This window comes from Pelophylax lessonae (assembly GCF_965119305.1).
Source record: "Pelophylax lessonae genome assembly, chromosome: 1".
Lineage (NCBI taxonomy): Eukaryota > Metazoa > Chordata > Amphibia > Anura > Ranidae > Pelophylax > Pelophylax lessonae.
This window is the reverse complement of record NC_138768.1, coordinates 763,948,281-763,971,060: the sequence shown is the minus strand read 5'-3', so window position 1 is coordinate 763,971,060 and position 22,780 is coordinate 763,948,281. Positions and strand designations below refer to the sequence as shown.

At 39.2% G+C, this 22,780-nt stretch overlaps 1 protein-coding gene across 5 annotated transcripts in view; it reads left to right on the top strand.

Annotated features, from left to right (window-relative positions):
* The window catches only part of PCDH7 (protocadherin 7), a 1,094,762-nt gene extending 1,082,625 nt beyond the window's left edge, over positions 1-12,137 (top strand). For all 5 annotated transcript variants that reach the window (XM_082267599.1, XM_082267597.1, XM_082267598.1 and 2 more), the window contains one exon: positions 10,356-12,137. In XM_082267599.1, the coding sequence (XP_082123725.1) occupies positions 10,356-10,732 (377 nt within the window). In that variant the 3' untranslated portion in view covers positions 10,733-12,137. The remainder of the gene's footprint in view (positions 1-10,355) is intronic.
* The last annotated feature ends 10,643 nt before the right edge of the window (positions 12,138-22,780 follow it).

Below are 22,780 nucleotides of genomic sequence, written 5' to 3'. Positions count from 1 at the left end.
TTTACAGCTTAAAAATGTAAAATGAAAACATTTGTGCCCAGGTTAGCTCAGTGTCCTTGCAGTTGCAGTCTTGATGCCTTGAATGGGGTTCTTACAAAAAGTCATAATGTTGATATTAATGATATGCAAATACATTTCTAAAGTTTTGGATATGTCCTAACTAGTGATTGACCGATATCGTTTTTTTTAGTGCCGGTACAGTTGTGGGGGGATTTGGGGGTCTAAAAGACCCCAAACCCCTCCTCTGCATTCCAAGTTTGGCTGTTTTGAATGCTGTCACTTTTTTGAATCTGGCGCCGAATATCCGGAAGTGATGTCATGACATCACTTCCGGGTTTTTTACATGGAGACCTGATCAGAGCTGAATGCGGCTTTGATTGGGTCTTCTCTTCAGCGGCCGTGGAGGTAGGATGCCCGGGTCTCCCATTCCACTGGGAGAGCTGCAGAGGGAGGCGGGAGGGGGGACATCCCCTCCTGCTCCTTGTAATGACAACCGAGCGGCTTCACAGCCGCATCAGTTGTCATTACAAGACAGCCGACCGTCGGCTATGAACGCTGGTACTGGGGTGATGCCTCTAGCTGCAGGCATCACTCCAGCACAGCACTTTCCTGGAATATCTGCAATATCGGTAACCTCAGGGACCGATTCCGATATATAGGGGAAAGTGCATATCGGCCCCTGATATATCGGCATTGCCGATAATCGGTCGATCCCTAATCCTAACCTGTGGGGGTTCTTAGCTGGTTGGGATTTATACGTATATTCTGATCCACCTCATAGCAGTCAGTAATTTAATCACTAGGTTTATTTTATTGACAATGTTCAAAAGATTTGCAGCCACCCCTTGATGATACCAATACACCACACCAGGCATTTAAGCTGGAATTCCTCATAGTGAGGATTGGTAATAAGTGAGCTCCCTGCCATGCTAGTTCCATCTGTGCTTTTACCACTGGGTGTTTCTCTCAAAACCCTGGAAGAGCAATGACTAGTTAAAGGGTTTGTAAAAGTATTTGTTTTTTTTTTTTAATAGCAAACGTGTTATACTTACCTGCTTTGTGCAATGGTTTTTCACAGAGCAGCCCTGATTCTCCTATTTTCTCAGAGCCCCTCCCTCCTGCCAAATGCCCCCATAGCAAACTGTTTGCTCTGGGCACACTCAAGCATGCTAACTCCATAAGGACACAGATAGCATGGTTCAGCCCCACCCCTCTCCTTTCTCACTGGATGTGATTGACAGCAGCAGGAGCCAATGTGGAGTGAGAAACCCAAAAGAGCTGCTGCTCTCATGCACATCACTGAATCGAGATTTGACTTAGGTAGGTATTTGGGGGGGGGTGAGGGAGGAGCTGCACACTAAAGGTTTTTACCTTCATGCATAGAATGCCTGAAGGTAAACAACCTTCAGCCTTTAGAACCACTTTAGGTAGGCTTCTGTGCAACGTATTTGAGCCCTGTATAAGGTGGCTACTATTTCCCCATTAACTGGTATTGGGGTATTTTTGATCCCATACCAATACACACAACACATTCTAATCATCTGTTAATATTACAGGAACATTTTAATTTATACTTATTTCAGAGCTACAAATCAATTGTAAAACAGCCATTTGCAGGCATGTCAAATCATATACTGTTTTTCAGACATCACATGTATTTCTATCTCTCCAGTGTTCTGAAACGTTGCCTTTTTCAACCAAAGTTTACAGAAATTTCTATAGTTTTATAGTCCTCCAGAGTTCCACCAGAGTCTTCCAAATTTTTCAGAAATTTTAAGAGTTTCAAGTCCGTCAGCATTCTGCCTGAGTCTTCCACATCTTCCAGAGATTTCCACAATTCCACAGTCTGCCAGAGTTCCACTGAGTCTTCCAGTGTGTGTCTCCCACATTTCCCAGGGATTTCACCATCTACACCTTAATTTATGCATACTCAGAGTGAAATACCACTGGTAGCTTCTCTTTTGCCATGTCTTAAAGCCAAATTAAACCCAATAGCAAACATTTATTATTTTGCACCTTAACAATTCTCAGATGTGATGACTGCATTCATTTTCTTTTTTTAAGGCTTTCTTTCCTTTATCATTCCTTTATTTTCTTTTACTGCTCATGTAAGCTTAACTGCAGTGTAAGCTGGAAACTGACAATGCTACTGTCCAAATGTGCCTCATGTGCTCCTTAACCAGATTGGGGGCACTTTAATACAGGAAAAGTGCTACTGGCCAGATCACCTGGTGAAAAAAATGACTCTGTGTGTCTTACATGGCAGAATATTTTTTTTAGCACAGCAGTATATTTGTAGCATTGCAGGATACTGTATATGTAGTATAGCAGAGGGTGATGTATCTTACTCTCTTGGCGGTGCATCTCTTACATGCCAGTGTAGCTTAATTATGATACCTTGTCTCAAATGTGGCAGTGTAACTTTAAAATGGCAAGTGCCTCTTATATGGCAGTATAGCTCTAGCATGGCCCTGTGTCACAAATATGGCAAGATTTCTGACATATTAGCATATTTCTTATGTGGCAGGGAAGGTGTAACATGGTTCTGGCAATCTCTATAAATAACAGGGTTTTATACTGACAATGTGTTTCTAACACTGCAGTTTACACATGGCAGTGTACCTAAAAAAATGATCTCTCTAATATGGCAAAGTGATTTTACATGCTAATGTTTCTCTTACATTGTAATGTATCTTTGATATGGCAATGTGCTCCTAGCATTGCCATCTCCCTGGTTATTGCAAGAATTGTGATGTATACAGAATGTGTGTATATGTCTATTCACCCCAATACACCGTATGCAATAGACAGTACAATGGTATTCTCCTGTGCTCAAGGGTGGTGTAATGGTGTTGGATGTATCACACAAACTTGGTGATTCAAAAAGGAAGTATTGCTGCCTTCTGAAGTTTGGGGGAGAACCGAATGGTAAAACAAAGAAAATAGGGTGCACCAACCTAGCACATAACCCAAGCATATCAAGGTTGCATATGCATATCAAGCATATCAAGGCTCTGAGGAAGAGGGGAACTCCCCTCCAAATGCATCAGCCACCTGGAAGGTCTTTTTATACATTATTAAAGATACCACTTGGGTAATGAACTGGGTTGGTGCGCCCACTTTTCTTTGTTTTACAATTACATCATATGCAATGTACAATTGCTTTTTTATAGATGATGCAATTCATTGAGGTTTATTTACTAAAACTGGAGAGTGCAAAATCTGGAGCAACTGTGCGTGGTAGCCAATCAGCTTCTAACTTGAGCTTGTTCAAATACATTTTGACAAAACGTCTCTTTTCACACTTGTGCGACTTGTCATGTGACTTTGTACACAAAAAGTCACATGACAAGTCACAGCCCATTGATTTCAATGGGACTCGCTCAAATCTATGCAACTTAAAAGTTTCAACGACTTTGAAAAGTTCCTGAACTACTTTGATTTTCTTGCAACTTGAATATCAACATGTGTAAAAGTCGCATGAAAGTCACACTTCAAAGTCACACTCAAAATTGCACGACTTTGGAGTCGTAAAAGTGTAAACGGAACCTAAAACTTGGAAGCTGATTGGTTTAAACCCCAGTATGTATTTATATGCTTACTGCTGTGTGGGCTCTTTACAATCCTGCACCTACCCTGTAAGCATTAAAAGGCTCCTGTTTAGGTTTCAAAGGCCTCTGTTTATGTGCTTAAAGAGCTGTATATATTGTCTGTAATTTTTAAATCAAATTGAACAGTTGTTGTCTGTAATTATGGCATGGTCTAATAGGTTGCTAATAGGTTGTGCCCTCTATTGCTGTTATACTTCAAACACATCTCATCATTTTCGTCCTAAAAAAAGGCTGTTCTAGGATGACATGTCTGCAAATGATGTTGGGATATTATTTTCATACACATCCTAACACACTGTATATTGTTGCTGGTGTATTATATTACAATCAGCCATGTGACTGTATTGCAGAGCAAGTAATTACTTTGAGGCTTAAGAGAACAAGCTTGGTTATTGTACAAACTTCTTGCTGTATCTTTTGTCCAGGAAGAAAAAAAACAAAAAAAACCACACACACACACACACACACACATATATATATATATATATATATATATATATATATATATATATATATATATATATAATTATTATTAGATTGTATTTTATTTGACCAACTTTTTGTTTTTGGAATAGCCTATGGTAGAAAAATGGAAATTCATAGGACCAAATAAAGACTCTGCTATTGACCCCCGGCATACATAGTTATACCCCTGATTGAAATTTAGAAGTAGTACATTTAAATCTCTATATTATAGGGAGAACCAACATAATCTGGGCTAAAGCTACAGAATACAGGTCATATGGATTGCACTTTATAAAATGATCCTTTATTTGAAAAGCAATTTGAAAAGCAATCCTCTTTCCATACCTTTAAGAAGTAAGAGAGTAACAATAGCTGTATGATGGTGATGAACACTTGTGTTCTCTTGTTGTATTTTCTGCATGCTGTGTAGAACTCCCAAGTGGCAGTGGTCTAAGAATTGATGTGCTGACAAATGTCAATATTTCTGTTATCCATCATTGAGGAAAGAAACTGCAGGAGTTAGGGCTGAAGCAGAATTTAAAGGTATTGCTTAGAGACATATTGATGATTAGTTAGACTACATTGCTGCAGAAACATGCAAATAGGAAAATGTTCCATGTACATTTTACAAATAATTGGAAACACTTTGCTCAAATGTTGACATATTTTGTGTAGCCTATATTTTATTAACCATAACCCCTTATGACTATATATCACTGTAATGCTAGTTATATCAATAAAAACATATACACTTGTAAAAGAAAATCATCAAACTAGGACTCTCTAGCTTACATTATCCAGTCATATCAGACTGAATATCAGCAGGTTAAGCATGATATACAAGGGCCAAAAATTATCTGGTCTCTGTCTATTCTTTTTGGTCCATGTGTACTACTGTCTGTTCTGTCAAACGGTCATGCTGGAAAACCAGCATTCATTCGGTGCTTTCAGCCAATGGCTGCAAGTGCTGATTTGTGTATTCTAACAGGGAATGGGGGTAGGAGTCCCAGCCAGGTTAAATTAAAAAAAAATAAAAATTACCCGATTCCCCCATACACACAAGGTGGATGGGGGAATCCTCCCTGCTGAGTCATTGTATTCTGAAAGCAGGGAGACTTCCCCGCCATCATAAAAAACTGATTAGTGCTGATAAATATAGCCTGCAGTGCTGATCAAGTAGGACAATACCAACAGGCTAGTTGTACAGAAGTCGAGCAGTAGATTGAGTTCTATACAACCAGCCTGCCCATGCATAGATTAAAGTTCCTCCAGTTCCTGCTGAACCAGACAAACTTCAATCGATGTATGGCTAGCTTTAGGCTACCTAAATACTTAAAGAGATACTGTGCAGGAAAAATCATTATGTTCACAAATTCACTAGCCCCCCCTCCTTGCATTTATTCACTTTCTGCTTGTCCCCACACTGCCTTGGTCATCTGCCAGAGCAAAGCAATGTATAGGCCTTAAGGCAGTCTTATTGCAGCTTAAAAAGGGCTAATCATTTCCAGTTCTGCTTTGTACGAGAAAGAGCAGAGAATAACATTCTCCTCCATAACCAAAAATACTAGGTATTTCACTTCACTCTGGCATGTGAACAAGGGAACGAAAAGTGAACATAAAGAACCAAAGTCGGGAAGGAGGTTATGTAAATCTGTTACTGTGCCCTGTATATGTAAAGAAAGGGATAACTTTTTCAATGAAACCCCTGATATTGTAGCCGCACATGTAAATAAGTTGACTCCCACTACTGCAGTCAACACACATTTTGAATGGCGGGAATGGAAGATTTAACTAAAAAATAACCCCAACCTACTTACAATGTGTGAAGAAATGAGAAAATGGCTTTAAACAGAATTAAGAGTATTTCAATTCAAATTGATGTTGTAACAGTTAGATGCAAAATGCTTATTTAATTATCCAAAACTTTTTTGTGAGCTCTTTACTATCAGCAGTATAGAATATTTAATATTTGGTTTCTTTATTTGAACTAACTTTTATTTCCCTAATTAAAATGCTCGTCTTTCTCTACAAATGTGACTAATATGAAAAGTTTGTTCATTTTAGTGACAAATTATGTAATTCAAAGAGAATGTCAAAATATGTTGCATTCAAATGAATTTTAAAATTATATATTATTGTGTGATAAAATGCTTTGAAAATGATACATTATGGTAAATTACCAAAGGACTCATATTCTAATAGAACGATAGTGAATCCTTTTTATGGAATTGCAGAAAATAATTTAATGCTACATGATTTAAAAAAAAAAAACAACTTCTTAAAGATACTCTTTCTTCTTATACTTAGTAAAATTATAAAATCAGTACTAAACTTTAAATATTTGATTGTACTGACATAATATAACATAAACAGGTATCATATCTGCTGATCCCTTAATATAATTCAAAGGGAAGATATACTTATTTTTGGTTAACTTTTTTGGGACATTTGCAGGTTTATTAACATTTTTACCCTGTGTATGCATGATACCGTGTTTGCAAAGTCTGCAGAGATACTTTTTGTTTTTTATGCCTTCTGGCTAGTTAAATCTACTAGTTAAGACATTGCCATCCTTGTTAGCAGCTGAGGAGGGTGTTGTATCCACCCTCTGATCATCATGTGTGCGTTTATTAAAATACAACAGCACCAAGGCTGGGGTGAAGTTATAAAGGACCCTTTGTTCACTTGCTCTCATTTTTTTAGAACATGAGGACTAATAAAGAATTTAAAATATCTATGAAAATTAAGCTTCAAAGACAGGCACAGGAAACTAGCATCTTAGATTGCTTGGCCATGTGATAAGGATAGGATAAAAGCCGAAACCAAGAGCAAGAAGGAATACCAAAAAAGGGATAGATGAGGATTTAAGAGAGCTAGAAGTCTCTTGATATAAATTAAAGTGGGGGTGAGCCTGCATGCCCAGGAACGGGAGGGCAGTGAATGTTTGCCCCCCCCCCCCACCTCCCTGAACTAGAACAGGCAACATGCTTTCAAAATGTAAAGGCTACCTTGCAAGGGGGGATCATAGCCTTCCCAATCGCAGGCATGGAACCTTGTTGATGGAGACAAGGGCATCATCTACACATTCTGTGTCCCAGAAGGGATGTGAGGGTTTTCTGCGACTTAAAATCTGGAAGACCCTTTTAAAATAAAGGGAACCCCAGATATCCCCCAAGTGGAATGAGCTTGGGATAAATTGTACACCTAGTTACTAATTTAAAACAAATAAATACATAAATAAAAGTAAATAAAAAACCCACACCATGAAAAATGACTTTATTTGAGAAAAAAAAAAATAATGCTCCCAATGTATATCCAATGTTGTCTTGCAATGTAGATCCTTGTCACTCATGACAAACCATCACAAAAACAACCCAGTGCCTGGCAATCTACTACCAGATATTGTTCATCCCACCCACCACACTCCTGCGATGTAAATCCTTGTCAGTTGCGATGACCTGTCATCCAACAATATTGTTCTGCCACCCAATGATGCACATACCTTCTATTCCCATCACAAATTACAGATTCACAGCTGACAACTGTATGAAACCAAATGGCTGGGGATTCTGGATTGCATCATTGACCAAATATGGCTATACCATGTCACTATACTATGTCCCCGGGGATCCCTGACTGGTTGGTTCACAAACACCTGCCAGATAGGTATCTTTCATTGTGCTTTTACCACATAATGACAAACATACATGTGTTTACAAATATCAGCCAAGGGTACAGGCAGGTGAACTGCCCAAATACAGGTATGGTCTGTTGGACTGAACTGCAAATAGGCTGGAGTCAGGTTGAACTCAGGTTCAACCAAAACAAAAGCTCAAGCCTGATAAAAGCATGGCATTTAATTTATTTAAATTGCTTATGAGGACAGAGCTTTCAAAAAACTATAACATTAGAAAATGAAAGGTCTGAAAAGCTTTTTTATGTACACTCCTGGCTTTGTTTAAACTTGTCTGATGTTGGGACAGAAACAGGAGTCAAACCATGACTGATAGATACCTTCCTGTTCAATAAGAGAGCTCAGTGGTAGTTGAGTTTGGGGATACCCATTCATAGGCTGTACTTTTTAACATACTTTTAAAAGACTTGACAAGTTCACTTAAAGACTTTGTACCATTAGTGTGTGGCACAGAAATTTGTATTTCTTCTATAAGTATATCAATATGTATAAATGTGGGCATGTACTGTATAATTAGACAGAGAAAAAAAAGCAAAGGATATAAACTGTATAATGAACAAACAGAAATCTTCTTCCAGTGTTATGATAAAAGTTGCAAAAAAAAGTTACCATAAAGTCAAAATATATCTTGTAATTTAGTACATATGTACCTGCAATAAAGGGGTCAGACTTTAGGAAAAGTCTGCCTGCCTAGATGTCTTACCAGTGCTGGCTATTAATGGGGTGGTCTTTTATGGGCTCCCTGTTTTTTTCTCCTGTTGATGATGCAATTCAACTGCCTAGCAATAATAACCAAACATAGTGCTATTGAATTGAAATATTTGATGTTAACAAGACGTTGTTGTTCATGGCCTGTCAAAGTGGCTTTTACTATTTCTAATGGGTAAAGACAGTGGATTGGATTACGGTATACTTACTAAGCAATGCTTCTTTAACTGAAATAACAAGTTTTATGTATGTAAATAGTCTACTTCAAAATATATTGCTACATTCCAAGCATGTGGGCAGTTGTTATGCATACACGCTGGAACTGATGGTTATTTGTTTTTCCCATAATTATTTTAAACAGTTTTTAGATTATAATATTAACCAGAATGGAACACCATAGATTTCCTCAGGCTGTTGAAAGAAATATTAGCTAGATACTATGACACCTATGTTATATGTAAAACTACAGGGATGGAACAACAAAGCTTTATATTTAAAATATGGAGTATGGGCCAACCTTTTAATACTTATTCACATCAACTAAATTATTAGTATCCATAAATCAATAATAATTAATAATAATGGTGTTAATAAATAAAAGACAAGAGCTGAGATTAGAAGAAACTTGCTAGTTACTTGGCTGTTGCACAGAACGTCTTGCCTAACGTACAGGTATGCTGATAAGGTCTTCTGAATTTCCACTGGCATTCCTGATCTGCATAATTGCTTTACATCACTAATTCTGAAAGTATTAAAGCAAAAGTAAACTCTCATTGTTTGGGGTGATTGCTTGCCATAATGTGCAAGTGTGCACCTCCTACTTATGTATTATGGCTCACTTACCTCTGACTCCAGCAATGATGGTTCCAGGTTTCTGTCACCTCTTTGTCCCCGCTCTCTGAGTATAGAGCCAGAGTGTATACTGCATTGTACAGTGTACATAGCAAACAAAAACTACCAGGAGACATGAAAAAGATAATTCTACATCCTGGTGATTTTTTTGTTTGGAGCAGCTTAGTTTTGATTTAAAGGCAAATGATACAATTAAGAGCTACAGATATTGTGGGGAATTCAATCAAGCTGTTGCACCACCTTTCTGGTAGTAATTCCTCTTGGTAATGTGCTGAGCCAAATTCATGAAGCATTTGTAACACTTTTTTTTCTGACAGCGACTTATGCACCAAATTCAGGCATTTCTTAAATATGTTTTACATTGTGAAGTAATGAATGCGCCAAATTCCAAATAAAAAACCAACAGCTCGGATCTTACGAATTTGGAGATAATTAATATTTTAGTAAAATGTGTTTTAAAAGTGGTGTAGCATGTGCCAAATTTAAGTACAAGTTCTAGGTACATGAATTTGGAGCATGCTGCATTACTTTTAAAATGCATGCGAGACACATTCACAGAATCTGTCTGTGCCAGCCTTTATGAATTCCAGGGATTGTGTACAGAAGGATGAAAGCAATGGCCAATGACATTTTCCATATTACTCACATGATAGATTTACCTTAACATAACAAATAATTTCACTCAAGCGCCTGTTTCTTTTACATATCTAAATAGATTTAGAAAGAAAAAAACAGTAGGTATCTTGCTTGATCCTATCTGGATATTTAGAATGTACATAGAATAAAGTGCAATTATTCCTTTAGCAAATCAATTTTAAGGTCAAGATAAAAATAGACATATATATTATGAATCACAGACATGTGTATATGGTAAAGTTTTAAAGGCAATTGTAGAAATGATTTTATTTCTGTAAAATTTTTTAACAAGTTTAACAATTTTTAGTCAGCCGATGTTAAACCACTGTCTTTTTCTGTTTTTCTTTACTTAATTAATTAATTAATAAAGGGTTCTTTTTTTCTTTCAGACTCAAGACCTTTGCCGGATGTAGCTTTAACTGGTAAATGCACAAGAGAATGTGATGAATATGGGCACTCTGATTCCTGCTGGATGCCAGTTCGCACATCACCTGAAAGGAAGCCGAAGAACCAGCCAAAACTTTCAACATTCATGCCAGTCGATGAAAGAGATAGCCAAGAAAAGATGGCCAATGGAGAGGTTTCACTTATGGGTGATCGCAACCGGAATCTACTTAACAAAAAGTTAGCATCGTATGAGACCTTCAATGCAGCCACATTCAGTAAAAGCGAAGAAGCCAATCCCGAGGATATTCCCCTTAAGCAAACGGGGGAGTACAAGCCATCTCCTGTCAACACTTTAACTAGAAGAGAGGTTTACCTGTGAGCTATTTGAAGCAGCAGGGTTCTTTCATATATATTACGAGCAAAGAATCAAGTTAAAACTTTACAGTTACAACAATATAACACAGAAATATGAGGGGGCCACCAAAGAGACAAAAGCTTTGCCTGCCACTTTTGCCTCCATATCAGGCACTTCATTATCATGTCTGCTTGACAATATTGTGATATAAAGAGACCATTGTTATTACTTGCATGTGTTAGCCTTTCCACTGCTATTCTTTTCACTCAATTGATGGTTGCAAGAGATATTAATGGCAACTGGACTGATTAATAGAACACAGATCACTGATGTTATCATAAGCAAAAGCATGTAACATAGCATTCAAATTGTGTCTAATTGTGAAATGATTCATTTTTGACAGCTTAGTTGACTATGATCAAGATATATCTGAATGGAATATATGTTAAAAAGAGCCTTTTTTCCATATTATACTCATTGTTTATATTAAGCTTCATCAGATGGACAGCCATATTGACTACTAATGTAATTTATACGATACAGAACACACAAACAATCTAACGTTATTCCTTTGTGTATAGGGCATCGATCTATGTATAGGAGAGCATAGTAAAAATGAGCACAATGTTTTTGAGAGGAACCTTTCCTGACATCAACAACTGAAGGTTTCTCCCAGACTGTTGTGCTTTTCTGACTGCATTTGTTTTCTTGTGTGTGTTAACCTAGATTATTTCACACTTTGGGAAGACTGTTTTCCAAAAAGCACCTACCTGTTTGATGAACATTAGAAAGACATAGAGGCTTCAAGCCAATCAATGTAGGTCTCATTTGTGTAGTGCAAATATCATTTTAAATAATACATTCAGAACCAGAAAGAACTAATATGTATTGTCATTGACATTTTTGGTCATTGTCGTTCTTGAGTGAAACCAGCATTAAAAGAACATCCCATACAATATGTAAACATGATCATATACTGTATGTTTTTGGATTAAAGAGCTAATATGAGAAATAGCAAATAAATATAACAAATGGCCTTCAAAAAAAGCCTAAGGTAGTGTAACCTAATATGTAAGTCTGCAGGTACAGATACAAACACACATATGTATGAATGACATGTTTTCAAGCAAATAATGTAATTTTCTGTATTAAAATGAGGAAGCTAAATAGGATTTAGCCATGCAAAGAAAAAGTATATTCAGTTTTAAAAATGGGCACCTGATTATCCACTATGGTGTAAAATAAGAACAATAATCTAAAGATGGGAGTTCACTGAAAATATAAAAGTAAAGAACTAAATATAAAAGTAAAGGACTCATTAAAATAAAAAAATACCCTTTAGCATTATTGGCATTTTACTTTTAGAATGAAAAAGACAATGTACTTCTATGACAGAAACAGTTGAGAAAAAACATACAATAGGCTTGATTCACAAAGCACTAACACCCGCCTAAGGCACTCTATGTTCAATTATGTGAATGCAATTTTCAAATCTCATTGGACTCTAAAAATAACTGTCACTTTAAAAAAGGAAAAAATGAGGATCCTTGCCCTAGTGTGTTAGCTTTGTGAATTGAGCTATTTATGATTTACAGGTAATAGATTGCTAGGATGGGGTAAGAAAATACACAAAGAATAATTGACATTGCTTTGGTAGATCAGAAATGATCTCCTTGGTTTACCCAACATGCCAGAATTTACTAATGTACAGAACATTCCTATTACTTAGGAGACTGCAAGCCAAACACTATTTACCCAGACTGATCATTACAGGTCTCTCAGGTGACACTTTATATGGTAGCAGAATAAATAGTTCATGTTTCAGACTTAGAGAAGTAAATGTAAAGCATTTTAAGTAGTTATAATTTCCCCTAATTTTATTATGCAAATATACACTTAATTGTGTTTAAATAGGTTATTTTTATAACTGAATTGAATGCAGTACTTCATTTATTAATTATCTGTAATATTTTATGTGTATAACTTTCATTTTTGTTTCTCTTTGGGGGCCCTTTAGCTATTTTGCTTTTGTTGTTTTGTGCATGGTAGTTGTAAAACATGGGCATACCTACATGAACATAAATGCACATTAATTGTATGATAGGCATAGGAAAAGTGGATCCAAAACTTGACATCACTGAAGTTATGAAACACTGTATAATTTGTAAGTACTAGTTGAAAACAAAAACTCATCAAATGCTTTTTGTATAATACCTATGGAGTTTTACTGCATGCGTCTCCTGTCTGCATAGTCAATTATTTAAACATACTGTACGCAAACATAATTTTTTTTACCAGTATATTTTATTTGCTTAGTAAAAATACAGTTGTAATAGAAAAAAAATGGCATAAATGAAAAACATAGATGATTATAACTTTAAGTCATTCAGCAGTTTTTACTCCATTAGAAAAAGAACAAAAAAAAAACCTTATATGATACACCTACATTTTATGCAATTACATTTTGTTAGAGCTAAACTGAATTAAAAAAATACAATCTCTTTGTTTGTATACATCATTTCCAGTCAAACAACCAATAAAGTAACCCTCATACTATAACATGTTGATTACTCTATTCACTTGGCTTGGCATGATAAAGAGAGCAGTATTTCCTTTTTTTAATAACTTTAGATTTCATTTGAATAGTTTCTGTATGTTGCCTTTACGTATATTTAAAGGATTTTGTAGTAAAGAAAACAAAAAAAGAAAAAAGGAAAAAATAGTAAAAAAAAAGAAACAATAAAAAGAGTGAATGCAAATTCTGCAACGTGCCTTTTATTCCTGTTATTATAGTAAGATGGTGGTCAGATTTGGAAGATAAAGGGTACTGGGCTCATCCCTACTTTTTCAATTATCTGCATTCCATAAGACTTATTTTCTGACAGCTTCTACAGTTTCAATATCATGTTCAAAACTGTAAAAATAATCCCTTCCTAATGATAGACCAATCTAAACAATTAGTTTATTCTCTAAGGGGTTTACACCATTGATATAGAGGAGCATCTTTGAAATACGTGTTATACACTTGGACTTGTTTTCTAACTGTACATAATGATGAATACTCAAATCCAAAGTCGAGTAATCAAAAAATTGTCTTTGATTATCTATTATTATTTTTCATCAGTTGTGTTTGACTGCTCTTTCATCTTGTTTGTATAAAATTCATACAAATACTACATTAGGATTTCAGATGAACTGTGCATGCCTTTTTACATGACATTTCTAGATTTATGCATAATATCTTAACTACTTTATATGTGTGTATATAGGTAAATATGAATATATAAAGTCTGTAACCTCAATCTTACTGTCTGTTGCTCCTTCAGAACTGCATTTAATTGTGTTGAATATGATTCTGAACTGGTTGGCTTTCTACCTGAGTTTCAGAGAACGGATAAGAATATTTTTCTTTTGAGCAGCAAAGGGAACATGGTTGAAAAAGTATTTTTTTTTTAATGTTATTTCCTCTATAAAAAGCCCAAGCAGGTCAAAAGCAAGAACAAAAAAGAGCCACATTGGTTTGAGTTGCAATTAGCAGAAATAAACATTTTTTTCTTTAAACTTTAGGCTGGGATAGTTATCATTATCTGATTTTCTAACTTTCCTTAAAGGAACCGAATACACTTGCATACAATGTGGTACGATCTGTTTGTAATATTAATCATTGACTATTGTTCTGCAACTTGGATGTTGATAGTGAAGCAAAGAACAAATTAGTATTGTTTATTATAAGTCACTATGCACGCAGCTATGCTAAACAAGCAAAATGTATTAAACGCTAGTCCACTTCTATTTATGAAATATTTTACATAATTTAATTTGCTTTTGTACAGTTTTCTGTAAATAAATTGCTTGCCATGACTATTTTTCTTTCCTTTGGTCTTTGCAGATTAAAATATAATATGTTTAAACCCGTCTCCTTTTTTCCCTTCCCCTGATTGTATTACCAGAATATTGCCCATTGGATAGAAACTGCACAAATTCCTGTGACAGTTTGGTTAAAGCTTCTTTTTTTTAATAATTATTGTAAAGAAGAAAAAGAAAGAGAAAATCACTCTGATGATTGCCACTTCATGTTGCAGCCAGATTATGTTTAGATTATGACAAATTACATTAATTTATTTGGGCTTTTAGAACAAGAAAAAAGGTTTTCTCCTAACTTGCTTATAAAGTGTAAATAAAGCATCAATAATGGTAGAACTTTTTTTTCCAAATGCAAAGAGGTGACTTTCTACTATGATATTTTCAAATTTTCCAGAGTGAAGAAAAATTAGCTTAATGTGTAGAGACACGTACCTACATATGCTTCCCTTACACCTCTGAGCCAGACTTTAATTCATATAGCATAGAAAGAAACCTGCCTAATGCAGGAAAACAGGAAACTGATATATCTATTGTGAGGTTGGGATAGGTACACGGTGAAAGGCTCCTTGGGGTCAGCAACCTTTTAAAGTGTTACTAAACCCACGACAGTAAAGTGTGTCTGTAGATGCAGAATAGCATGCTTCTTATACTCACTGTGTAAATTAAAGAGGAAGTAAACCCTCATAATAAAAATGAGAAAAAAAAACCTGTACAAAGGCATAATGAGCTAGTATGCATCGCATACTAGCTCATTATGAAATACTTACCTAAAAACAAAGCCCCTGCAGTGCTGCCCGCTCAGCGATAGGGCGGCAGACATGTACTGCCGTCCCGCTTCCTCGTTCGCGTCCTCCGGCCATCTGATTGGCCGGGGGCGCGATTACATCACTCCCGCGCGAATGCGCGGGATCCGCCGTTCACGGCATAGGACTCTGAAGGAGGGGCATGGGTGGCCGTTCCTTCAGAGCGCATGTGCCAATGACATCATCGGCTGCATGCAATGTAAATATCTCCTAAACGGTGCAAGTTTAGGAGATATTTATAGCACCTATAGGTAAGCCTTAATATAGGCTTACCTATAGGTTAAAGACTTTAAGGTGAGTTTACAACCTCTTTAAGTGATTAAGCCTCTGCATTGTGTAAAAAGGCTATGTGATCCTGTATGCACAGATCCTCCCCCTCCTGCATGTTCACTCTAAGCAAGTTCAGATAAAACACAGTAAGTGTAATTCAGCTGCACTCGCGCAGTTTGGTCTGTATTGCTGGAGAGAAAGCTTCCTGGAGTTAGGTTAGGATTTTAGTTATTTAGGTCACATGGTAGTGACATCACACATGTGGGCATTTATACAGATCCTAAATGACAGCCCAGTCCCTCCCTCCTCCCTCCTCCTCCATGCCCAGAAACTAAAAAAGAACACAGTGAATGGGATTTCATATCTTGTTTGATGGATGATCCGCCTCCCATAAATGCATGAGGACACAGGCTATAGAGGATTTCAAGAGGCAAGGAAATCTCCTCCTACATGAACATTCTGGACTTGGGTGGACCCTGCAAAGTATCATAGGTCTGTATTATACAGATCAGCTAACAAGGTATATAGCTGCAGTATTTTTATGTAAACCAATTATTTATAAGCTGTGGGCAGTGAAGAGGGGCTAATGAACATTTTTTATATAACTGGGTTTAGTAACACTTTTAGGCACAAGGACCAATCTAGATGATATCTTCTCAAACATTGGTGCAGTTATTAGTGCATTGATTAGTGCTGTTTTCAATAGTATATACAGGTACTTTACAGTGCTCTAACAAAACAAAATGTCAAAAACAAAAAGCTAGCTTTGTCTTGGCACTAACCACACAAACAAATTACAGTCCTAACTAGTAGGGTTTACAAGTCTAGCACTTGTCAGCAACACAAATAATGGGTTTCTCTTTCATTCATTGACGGACACAGCTCCTATCTTCTTATCTTCTTTGACCTAATTGACTATGCCTATAGGGCAGTCTTAGGGGAGTATACTCCCACTTCTTGCTATAAGACTTCAGTTTTTTTCTGCCTAATTAAGAGTAAGGACCTAGTTCCCTGCTGGAATCTTTGGTCCTAGCATTTTTTCCTTTTTAAATTGAACTTTTTTCTTTTGTTATTTTCTGTTCTAAATCAAGTCTGTTCCAGTGAGAACTACAACCAACTGCCAGACTAGGTGATACACTGGATATCCTAGATCCTTACAGTCTCCCAAATCTGGCCAACAAGCATGTGCAGACTGTAGCTTCGCCCTAGGTCAGCTATGACATAACCCCACTGGACGGGGGCTGGCCAGCGAATTAAACGGCTCGCGAGGACGCACACGACCTTGCCGCAGCCTGAGTCATAGTGTACCTCTGGCCCACAGCACCTCCCATTCCAAGATGGGGAGGTGATCTACTCAGAGTGGTGCCCGCCTGGTTCCAAGGTGTAGTGTCCCCTGTCTTCTCTGGGAATTTTTGGGATGGAATCGGGCCCCTCCCTGGGTTGGTAGGCCCCCCATGTGTGATTCCCACTCAAATGGTACCCCCTCCTCACTGGCGGGGTTCCCCTGCGCTAACAGTGGTGGCTGGGCTAACCTTGGTGTGAGATGTGAGGTGGTGAAGAGGCTTGAGGGGGGAGGGATTGCGTTGCGGTTGCTATTTTATGTGGTAAAATGTGCTGGTGGGGGTCCATGTTTGGGCCCCCCTTGCTGGATTCAAGTACCTGAAGGGTCCCGGGAGTCATACAGGCGCCGCGTGGCACTGCCATTTTCCCATAGATGGCTGCATAGGAGCTCAGTGGCCATGTTTGTGTTGTCCGGTGGCCGTGTTTTGGTGGTTTGCCATTGAACTCACTGCGGTGGCTATTTTCTTGTAGCCTAATGGAGAAGTGTTTTGCGGTACCTGTGTTTTCTCTTCCTTTCTGATCGGTGTTAAGCAGGCAGCTTGGCGCTCTGTCCCTCCTGAGTTGGTGGTGGTGAATACCTGGGGCTGTACTAACTCCCTCTTTCTTTTATAGCAACGCTGTTTGGTGCGCTGGGACCTGTGGTGCCACCGGTGCAGCCAGGGGGGGGGGGGGTTTACAGAGTTTTTTGTACAGAAATTGCTGGCAGTTCCTGGGTTATCCATGAAGTCCCTAGAGCACGTGTCACCACCTGACCCACTCAGTAGCTGAGGGTCTGTTCTGGTGGCCATGACAGCGGTCCTGCAGTCACAGGTGTCCAAAGTGGATATAGCCCTTCAGAAGAGGCCTACAAAAAGCTCCCCCAATCGTTACCTGCATCCTCTGAATCCTCTGATTCTGAGACTGATTTGGCCACACCTTGAGCACTCTGACAGTGAGGATGAATCCTCTTCCACTACATCTGCACTGGAAAAGGCATTTGTGGAGGCACTGATTGTATCAATGCGGTAAACTTTAAAAATGGAGGACTCAGCTAATGCTACGTCAGCTGCGTCAGTGCAATTTGGTACTCGCAGACCATCCAAGGTGACTAATGTGTTCCCCTTTCCTGCTTATTTCAACAATATTGTTGCAAGTCAGTGGGGTTCCTCGAAAAGCATGGTTGGGATACCTAAGCGTTTGACTAGGAGGTATCCTTTAGAGGAGTCCCTCTTAAAGAAACTGACAGTTCCACCGGTGATGGATTCTCAGGTTTCCAGGTTAAATAATGTCACACAGCTACCAGTGGATGACGCTCCGTCTTTTAAAGACCCTGTAGACCGGAAGGTTAAATCTCTGGTCTGCTACCTTTTCACTGTGGCAGGTTAAATTATGAGGCCAGTGTTTGCAATAATCTTGGTCACCCAGACCTTAACAGAATGGGCTAAGATTCTGCGCCAGGATTTTGAAGGGGGGTCAGAATCCTCTTGAGCTGGTGAAGCTGGTGGATTAGTTGGTACAGAGGTTACAGTATATCTGTGGAAGCGGCCCCTTTAGCCTGCAGGATGTCTGTGACAGCGCTGGCCCTTCACTGCATGATTTGCCTGAAATGCTGGTCTGTGGACCAGGCCTCCAAAAAAGTGCTGACGGATCTTCCTTTTGTGGGGGACCGCTTGTTCGGAGCCTCTATGGAGTAGATCATTAAAGGTCTTACGGAGGTAAGAGAACCCTGCTTACGCAGGTAACTAAAAGCAGAGAGCCTTGCCACAAGCTTGGTCCTATCTTCTCAACCCACAAACGGCACTTTTGTCTCATGGTATCGCTGGACAAGGGTTCAAAATCATCCCCGTACCCTCTCAGGAGGTTCCAAGAGACCCAGGGTTGGTAAGTCAAAAGCGGGCTCCGCTGGTCCCGCAGACAAGTCCTCCTCTGCTTGAAAGGGTGCCCTCACACGTACATGGGGTGGGGGGGCGTCTTTGCTTCTTTCCAGAACCGTGGGCCTCTTTCATTCAAGACCAGTGGGTCCAAGAGTTGATTCGGTCTGGTTACAAGATCGAGTTTTGGTCCTTGCTCCCCCGCAAGGTTCTTTCCTTCAAACCTGCGCCTGTCCCCAGGTTGGCTGCAGAGCCTTCTCTGTGTGGTTCAGGATTTGCTCTCACAAAGAGTAATTGTACCAGTTCCAGAGTCGGAACGTTTTCAGGGGTTTTATTCAAACCTATTTACTGTTCCCAGGAAGTAGGGAAAGGTCCGTCCAATCTTGGATCTCAAGGCCCCGAACCGCTTTGTGCGTGTTCAGAAATTCAGAATGCAGTCCATTTGCATGGTAGTGGTATCCCTTCATCAAGGGAATTTTCTGGCCTCTATCAATATCAAGGACAATGACCTTCATATCCCAATATATGTCGGGCATCAGCATTTTCTTTGCTTTTCTTTGCTTTGTCCCCACCCAGCTTGTCCAGGTGGGGAGGTGTCTTGGGCACAGAATCGGCCCAGGGAGTTTGGTCTCAGGAGGAGTCCAATCTGCCAGACAATATCCTGGAGATTCGGGTGATCGGGCTTTGCCTGTCCCAGTGGACGGATCATCTGCAGGGGTGCCCGGTAAGGATTCAATCAAACAGCGTCACGGCTGCGGCATATGTCAATCATCAAGGGGTCACCAAAAGTGCCCTAGCAGCCGAAGAAGTGGCCAGCATTCTAAGGTGGGCAGAATGCTTTGTTCCAGCCCTCTCTGCTGTGCACATCCGAGGGGTGGAAAATTGGTAGGCGAACAAACCCAGTCGGCAGGTGCTGAATCCGGGCGGATGGTCTCTTCACCAGGAGATGTTTCAACAACTGTGTCTCCGGTGGGGGACCCCAGATGGGGACCTCTTAGCCTATTGCTTCACTTGGAAGGTTAATTGGTTTTTTGAAAGGTCTCAGATCCTGGTAGCCGGTGCCCCCATGGCGACTACCCCTTTTGTCTCAAGAACCAATCTTCCATCCTGTTTTAAGATCACTGTCTTTAATGGCTTGACTATTAAAAGCCAGGTACTGAAGGACAGAGGGCTGTCAGATTTGGTGATTCCTACTCTGTTAAAATCTAAGTCTAGGAAGATTTATCATTGAGTTTGGAGGGCATACATTACTTGGTGTGAGTCTCGGGGGGGGGGGGGGGGGGTTTACCGTTCCTTTTCAGTGCCTCATCTATTGGAGTTTCTACAAAGGGGTGTAGATCAGTGTTTGGCCCTGGGCACTATCAAGGGCCAGATTTCTGCTTTGGCAATCTTCTTCCAATGCACATTGGCCACAAATTCCCTGGCTCACACCTTCGTTCAGGGGGTTCTTCATTTGGCTCCTCGGGGGTAAGGTCCCCGTTGCCTTTGTGGGAAGCCTCATCAGGTATTGTCAGTTCTTCAAAAAATGCCTTTTGAAAATATTTATGAACTTCCTCCAGCTACTCTGTCGTAGCTGGCTGTGTTGTTCTGTCATTCACATTACCTGGTGGTTCATGGGGACAATGTGGTGCTATGTCCCTGTCAGTTGTTCCTTCCTAAGGTTGTCTTGGGGGTTCCACTTAAATTAAGACATTGTGTTGCCTTCATTGTGTCCTAAGCCTAAACATCCTAAAGAAATTGCGTTACATTCACTGGATGTGGTCCGGGCTATCAGGGTGTACTTGGCGGCAACTGAGTCAATCTGCAAATCAGATTCCTTATTGGTCCTTACAGATGGGTCTCATAAGGGGCAGGCTGCATCTGCTGCAACCATTTCCAGATAGATCAGACAGACGATGGTGCAAGCCTATTCCATCAAGGGTCAGGTTCCTCCTTTCCCTGTCAAGGTGCATTCTACGAGGGCGCTTAGTGCCTCCTGTAAGACAGCCACCTGGTCGTCTGTGCACACATTCACAAAGTTTTACAAAGTGGATGTATTCACATCTACAAATGCTGATTTTGGCTGCAAAGTTTTGCAGGCCACTGTTGCAGAGGCTCTTGCATCCTGAGTGTGTATTTGTTCCCGGTTGAGCTCTTTGGTTACCTGGTTGGCTGCATTTAGCCCTTTTTGGAATTCTGTTTATTGCTGTGTTTTTCCCACCCCTCATGCTGTCACTGCTTTCTGACATCACAAGGGTCAAAGAAGATATGGAGCTGTGTCCGTCAATGAACGAAAGAGAAAAATGGATTTTTGTCTTACCGTAAAATCCTTTTCTCTGATATTCAATGACAGACTCAGCACCCACCCCTCTGTTGAGTTAGGTTATGAATTCGTCTGACACTGCTTGTTACAAAACTGAAATCCTATAGCAGGAAGTGGGAGTATACCCCCTAGGACTGCCCTATAGGCGTAGTCAATTTTTTTTCTACCTAGCATCCTACTCCAGTAGGGGGCAGCATAACCCAAGGATAAGATAAGATATGGAGCTGTGTCCGTCAATGAACATCACAGAAAAGGATTTTACGGTAAGACAAAAATCCATTTTTTTTTTCAACCTAGCAGGTTGACTGAATCCTATATGCTCCCCAGGTCACAAAGCCCTGTCCCAGCTGTTTATACATGGACTGAGGTGGTCTAGAGGCTCCATGGGGTGCAAAACAGGAGCCTTGGAGATGAGTAAAGATGGCCATAGATGGATCAAAATTTGATCAGTGTGTGGTCATCCCTGTGTGACAGAAGATCTTTGCTAATTTAACTTTAAAGTGTTACTAAATCCAGGACCCTCCATTCACTATATCTGGTCTCACACAATACACAGAATGTGGAAATCTAATTATTTTAGTCAATATAAACTGCTGAATACCTTTCTCATCAGCAGTATATAGCAGTCTTGTGACTTCTATCAGTGTCCAGCCGAGCACTGGTTAAAGCTGGTAGGAGGATCACATGCCGCCTCCCAAGAAAATAAAAAATCTCTCTAACAATACACACCAAACTGAACATGTGGAGAGTGCCCCCAAGACTCTGTTTTATCAGCAGATGGATTGGAGACAGTGGAAGAAAGGGAGGATCAGAGAAGACAGGATCAAACAGCCTTTTTACACAATGCAGAGGATTAACCCCTCATGTCCAACGGTGAGTATAACAAGCATACTTTACTGCATATGAAGGCTGATTTTAGTGTTGAGCGTTTAGTAACACTTTAACTGTCCAATGAACAAGATGGAAAACTTTTGTTGATTAGTGGCTGCAGGCATTGATCAGTGTATTCTGGCAGTTATGGGTTCTGCCATAAAAATAAAATGTCTCAGCAAGAGGAATCCACCTTGTTTGCCAACTTGCTGGCTAAATTAAAAAAATTAAAATTAAATTTGGCCTAACTGCCAAACAGAATCTTCATAGGGAACAGAATCTTCATAGGGCTTAATAGTACCTTTGAGATACCCTGTCATATACCCCCTTGTTTCAACCCCAGGTTTGGAACACCTGTAGTCCAGCAAGAGTGTACCCAGGACAAAATGTTCAGATTTCCTGTTTTATTACCCAACTGACAGTTTATTGTAAAAAAAAAAAAAAGAGGTTAGTTTAAGTTGCTATAAGCTATAATTTTGTTTTCTTTCATCTTCAAGCTGGGATATTATTATTATTATACAGGATTTATATAGTGTTAACAGTTTGCGCAGCGCTTTTCAATATGAGGAAAGACGATACAGTTACAATTCAATACAAGAGGAATAAGAGGCCCTGCTCGTTAGAGCTTACAATCTAGAAGATAGTTATCATTATATGATTCTCTAACTTTCCCTAAAAGAACTGGATACACTTATAATTTGGTATGACCTGTTTTTAATATTAAACACTGACTATTGTTCTGCAACTTGGATGTTGAAAGTGAAGCAAAGAA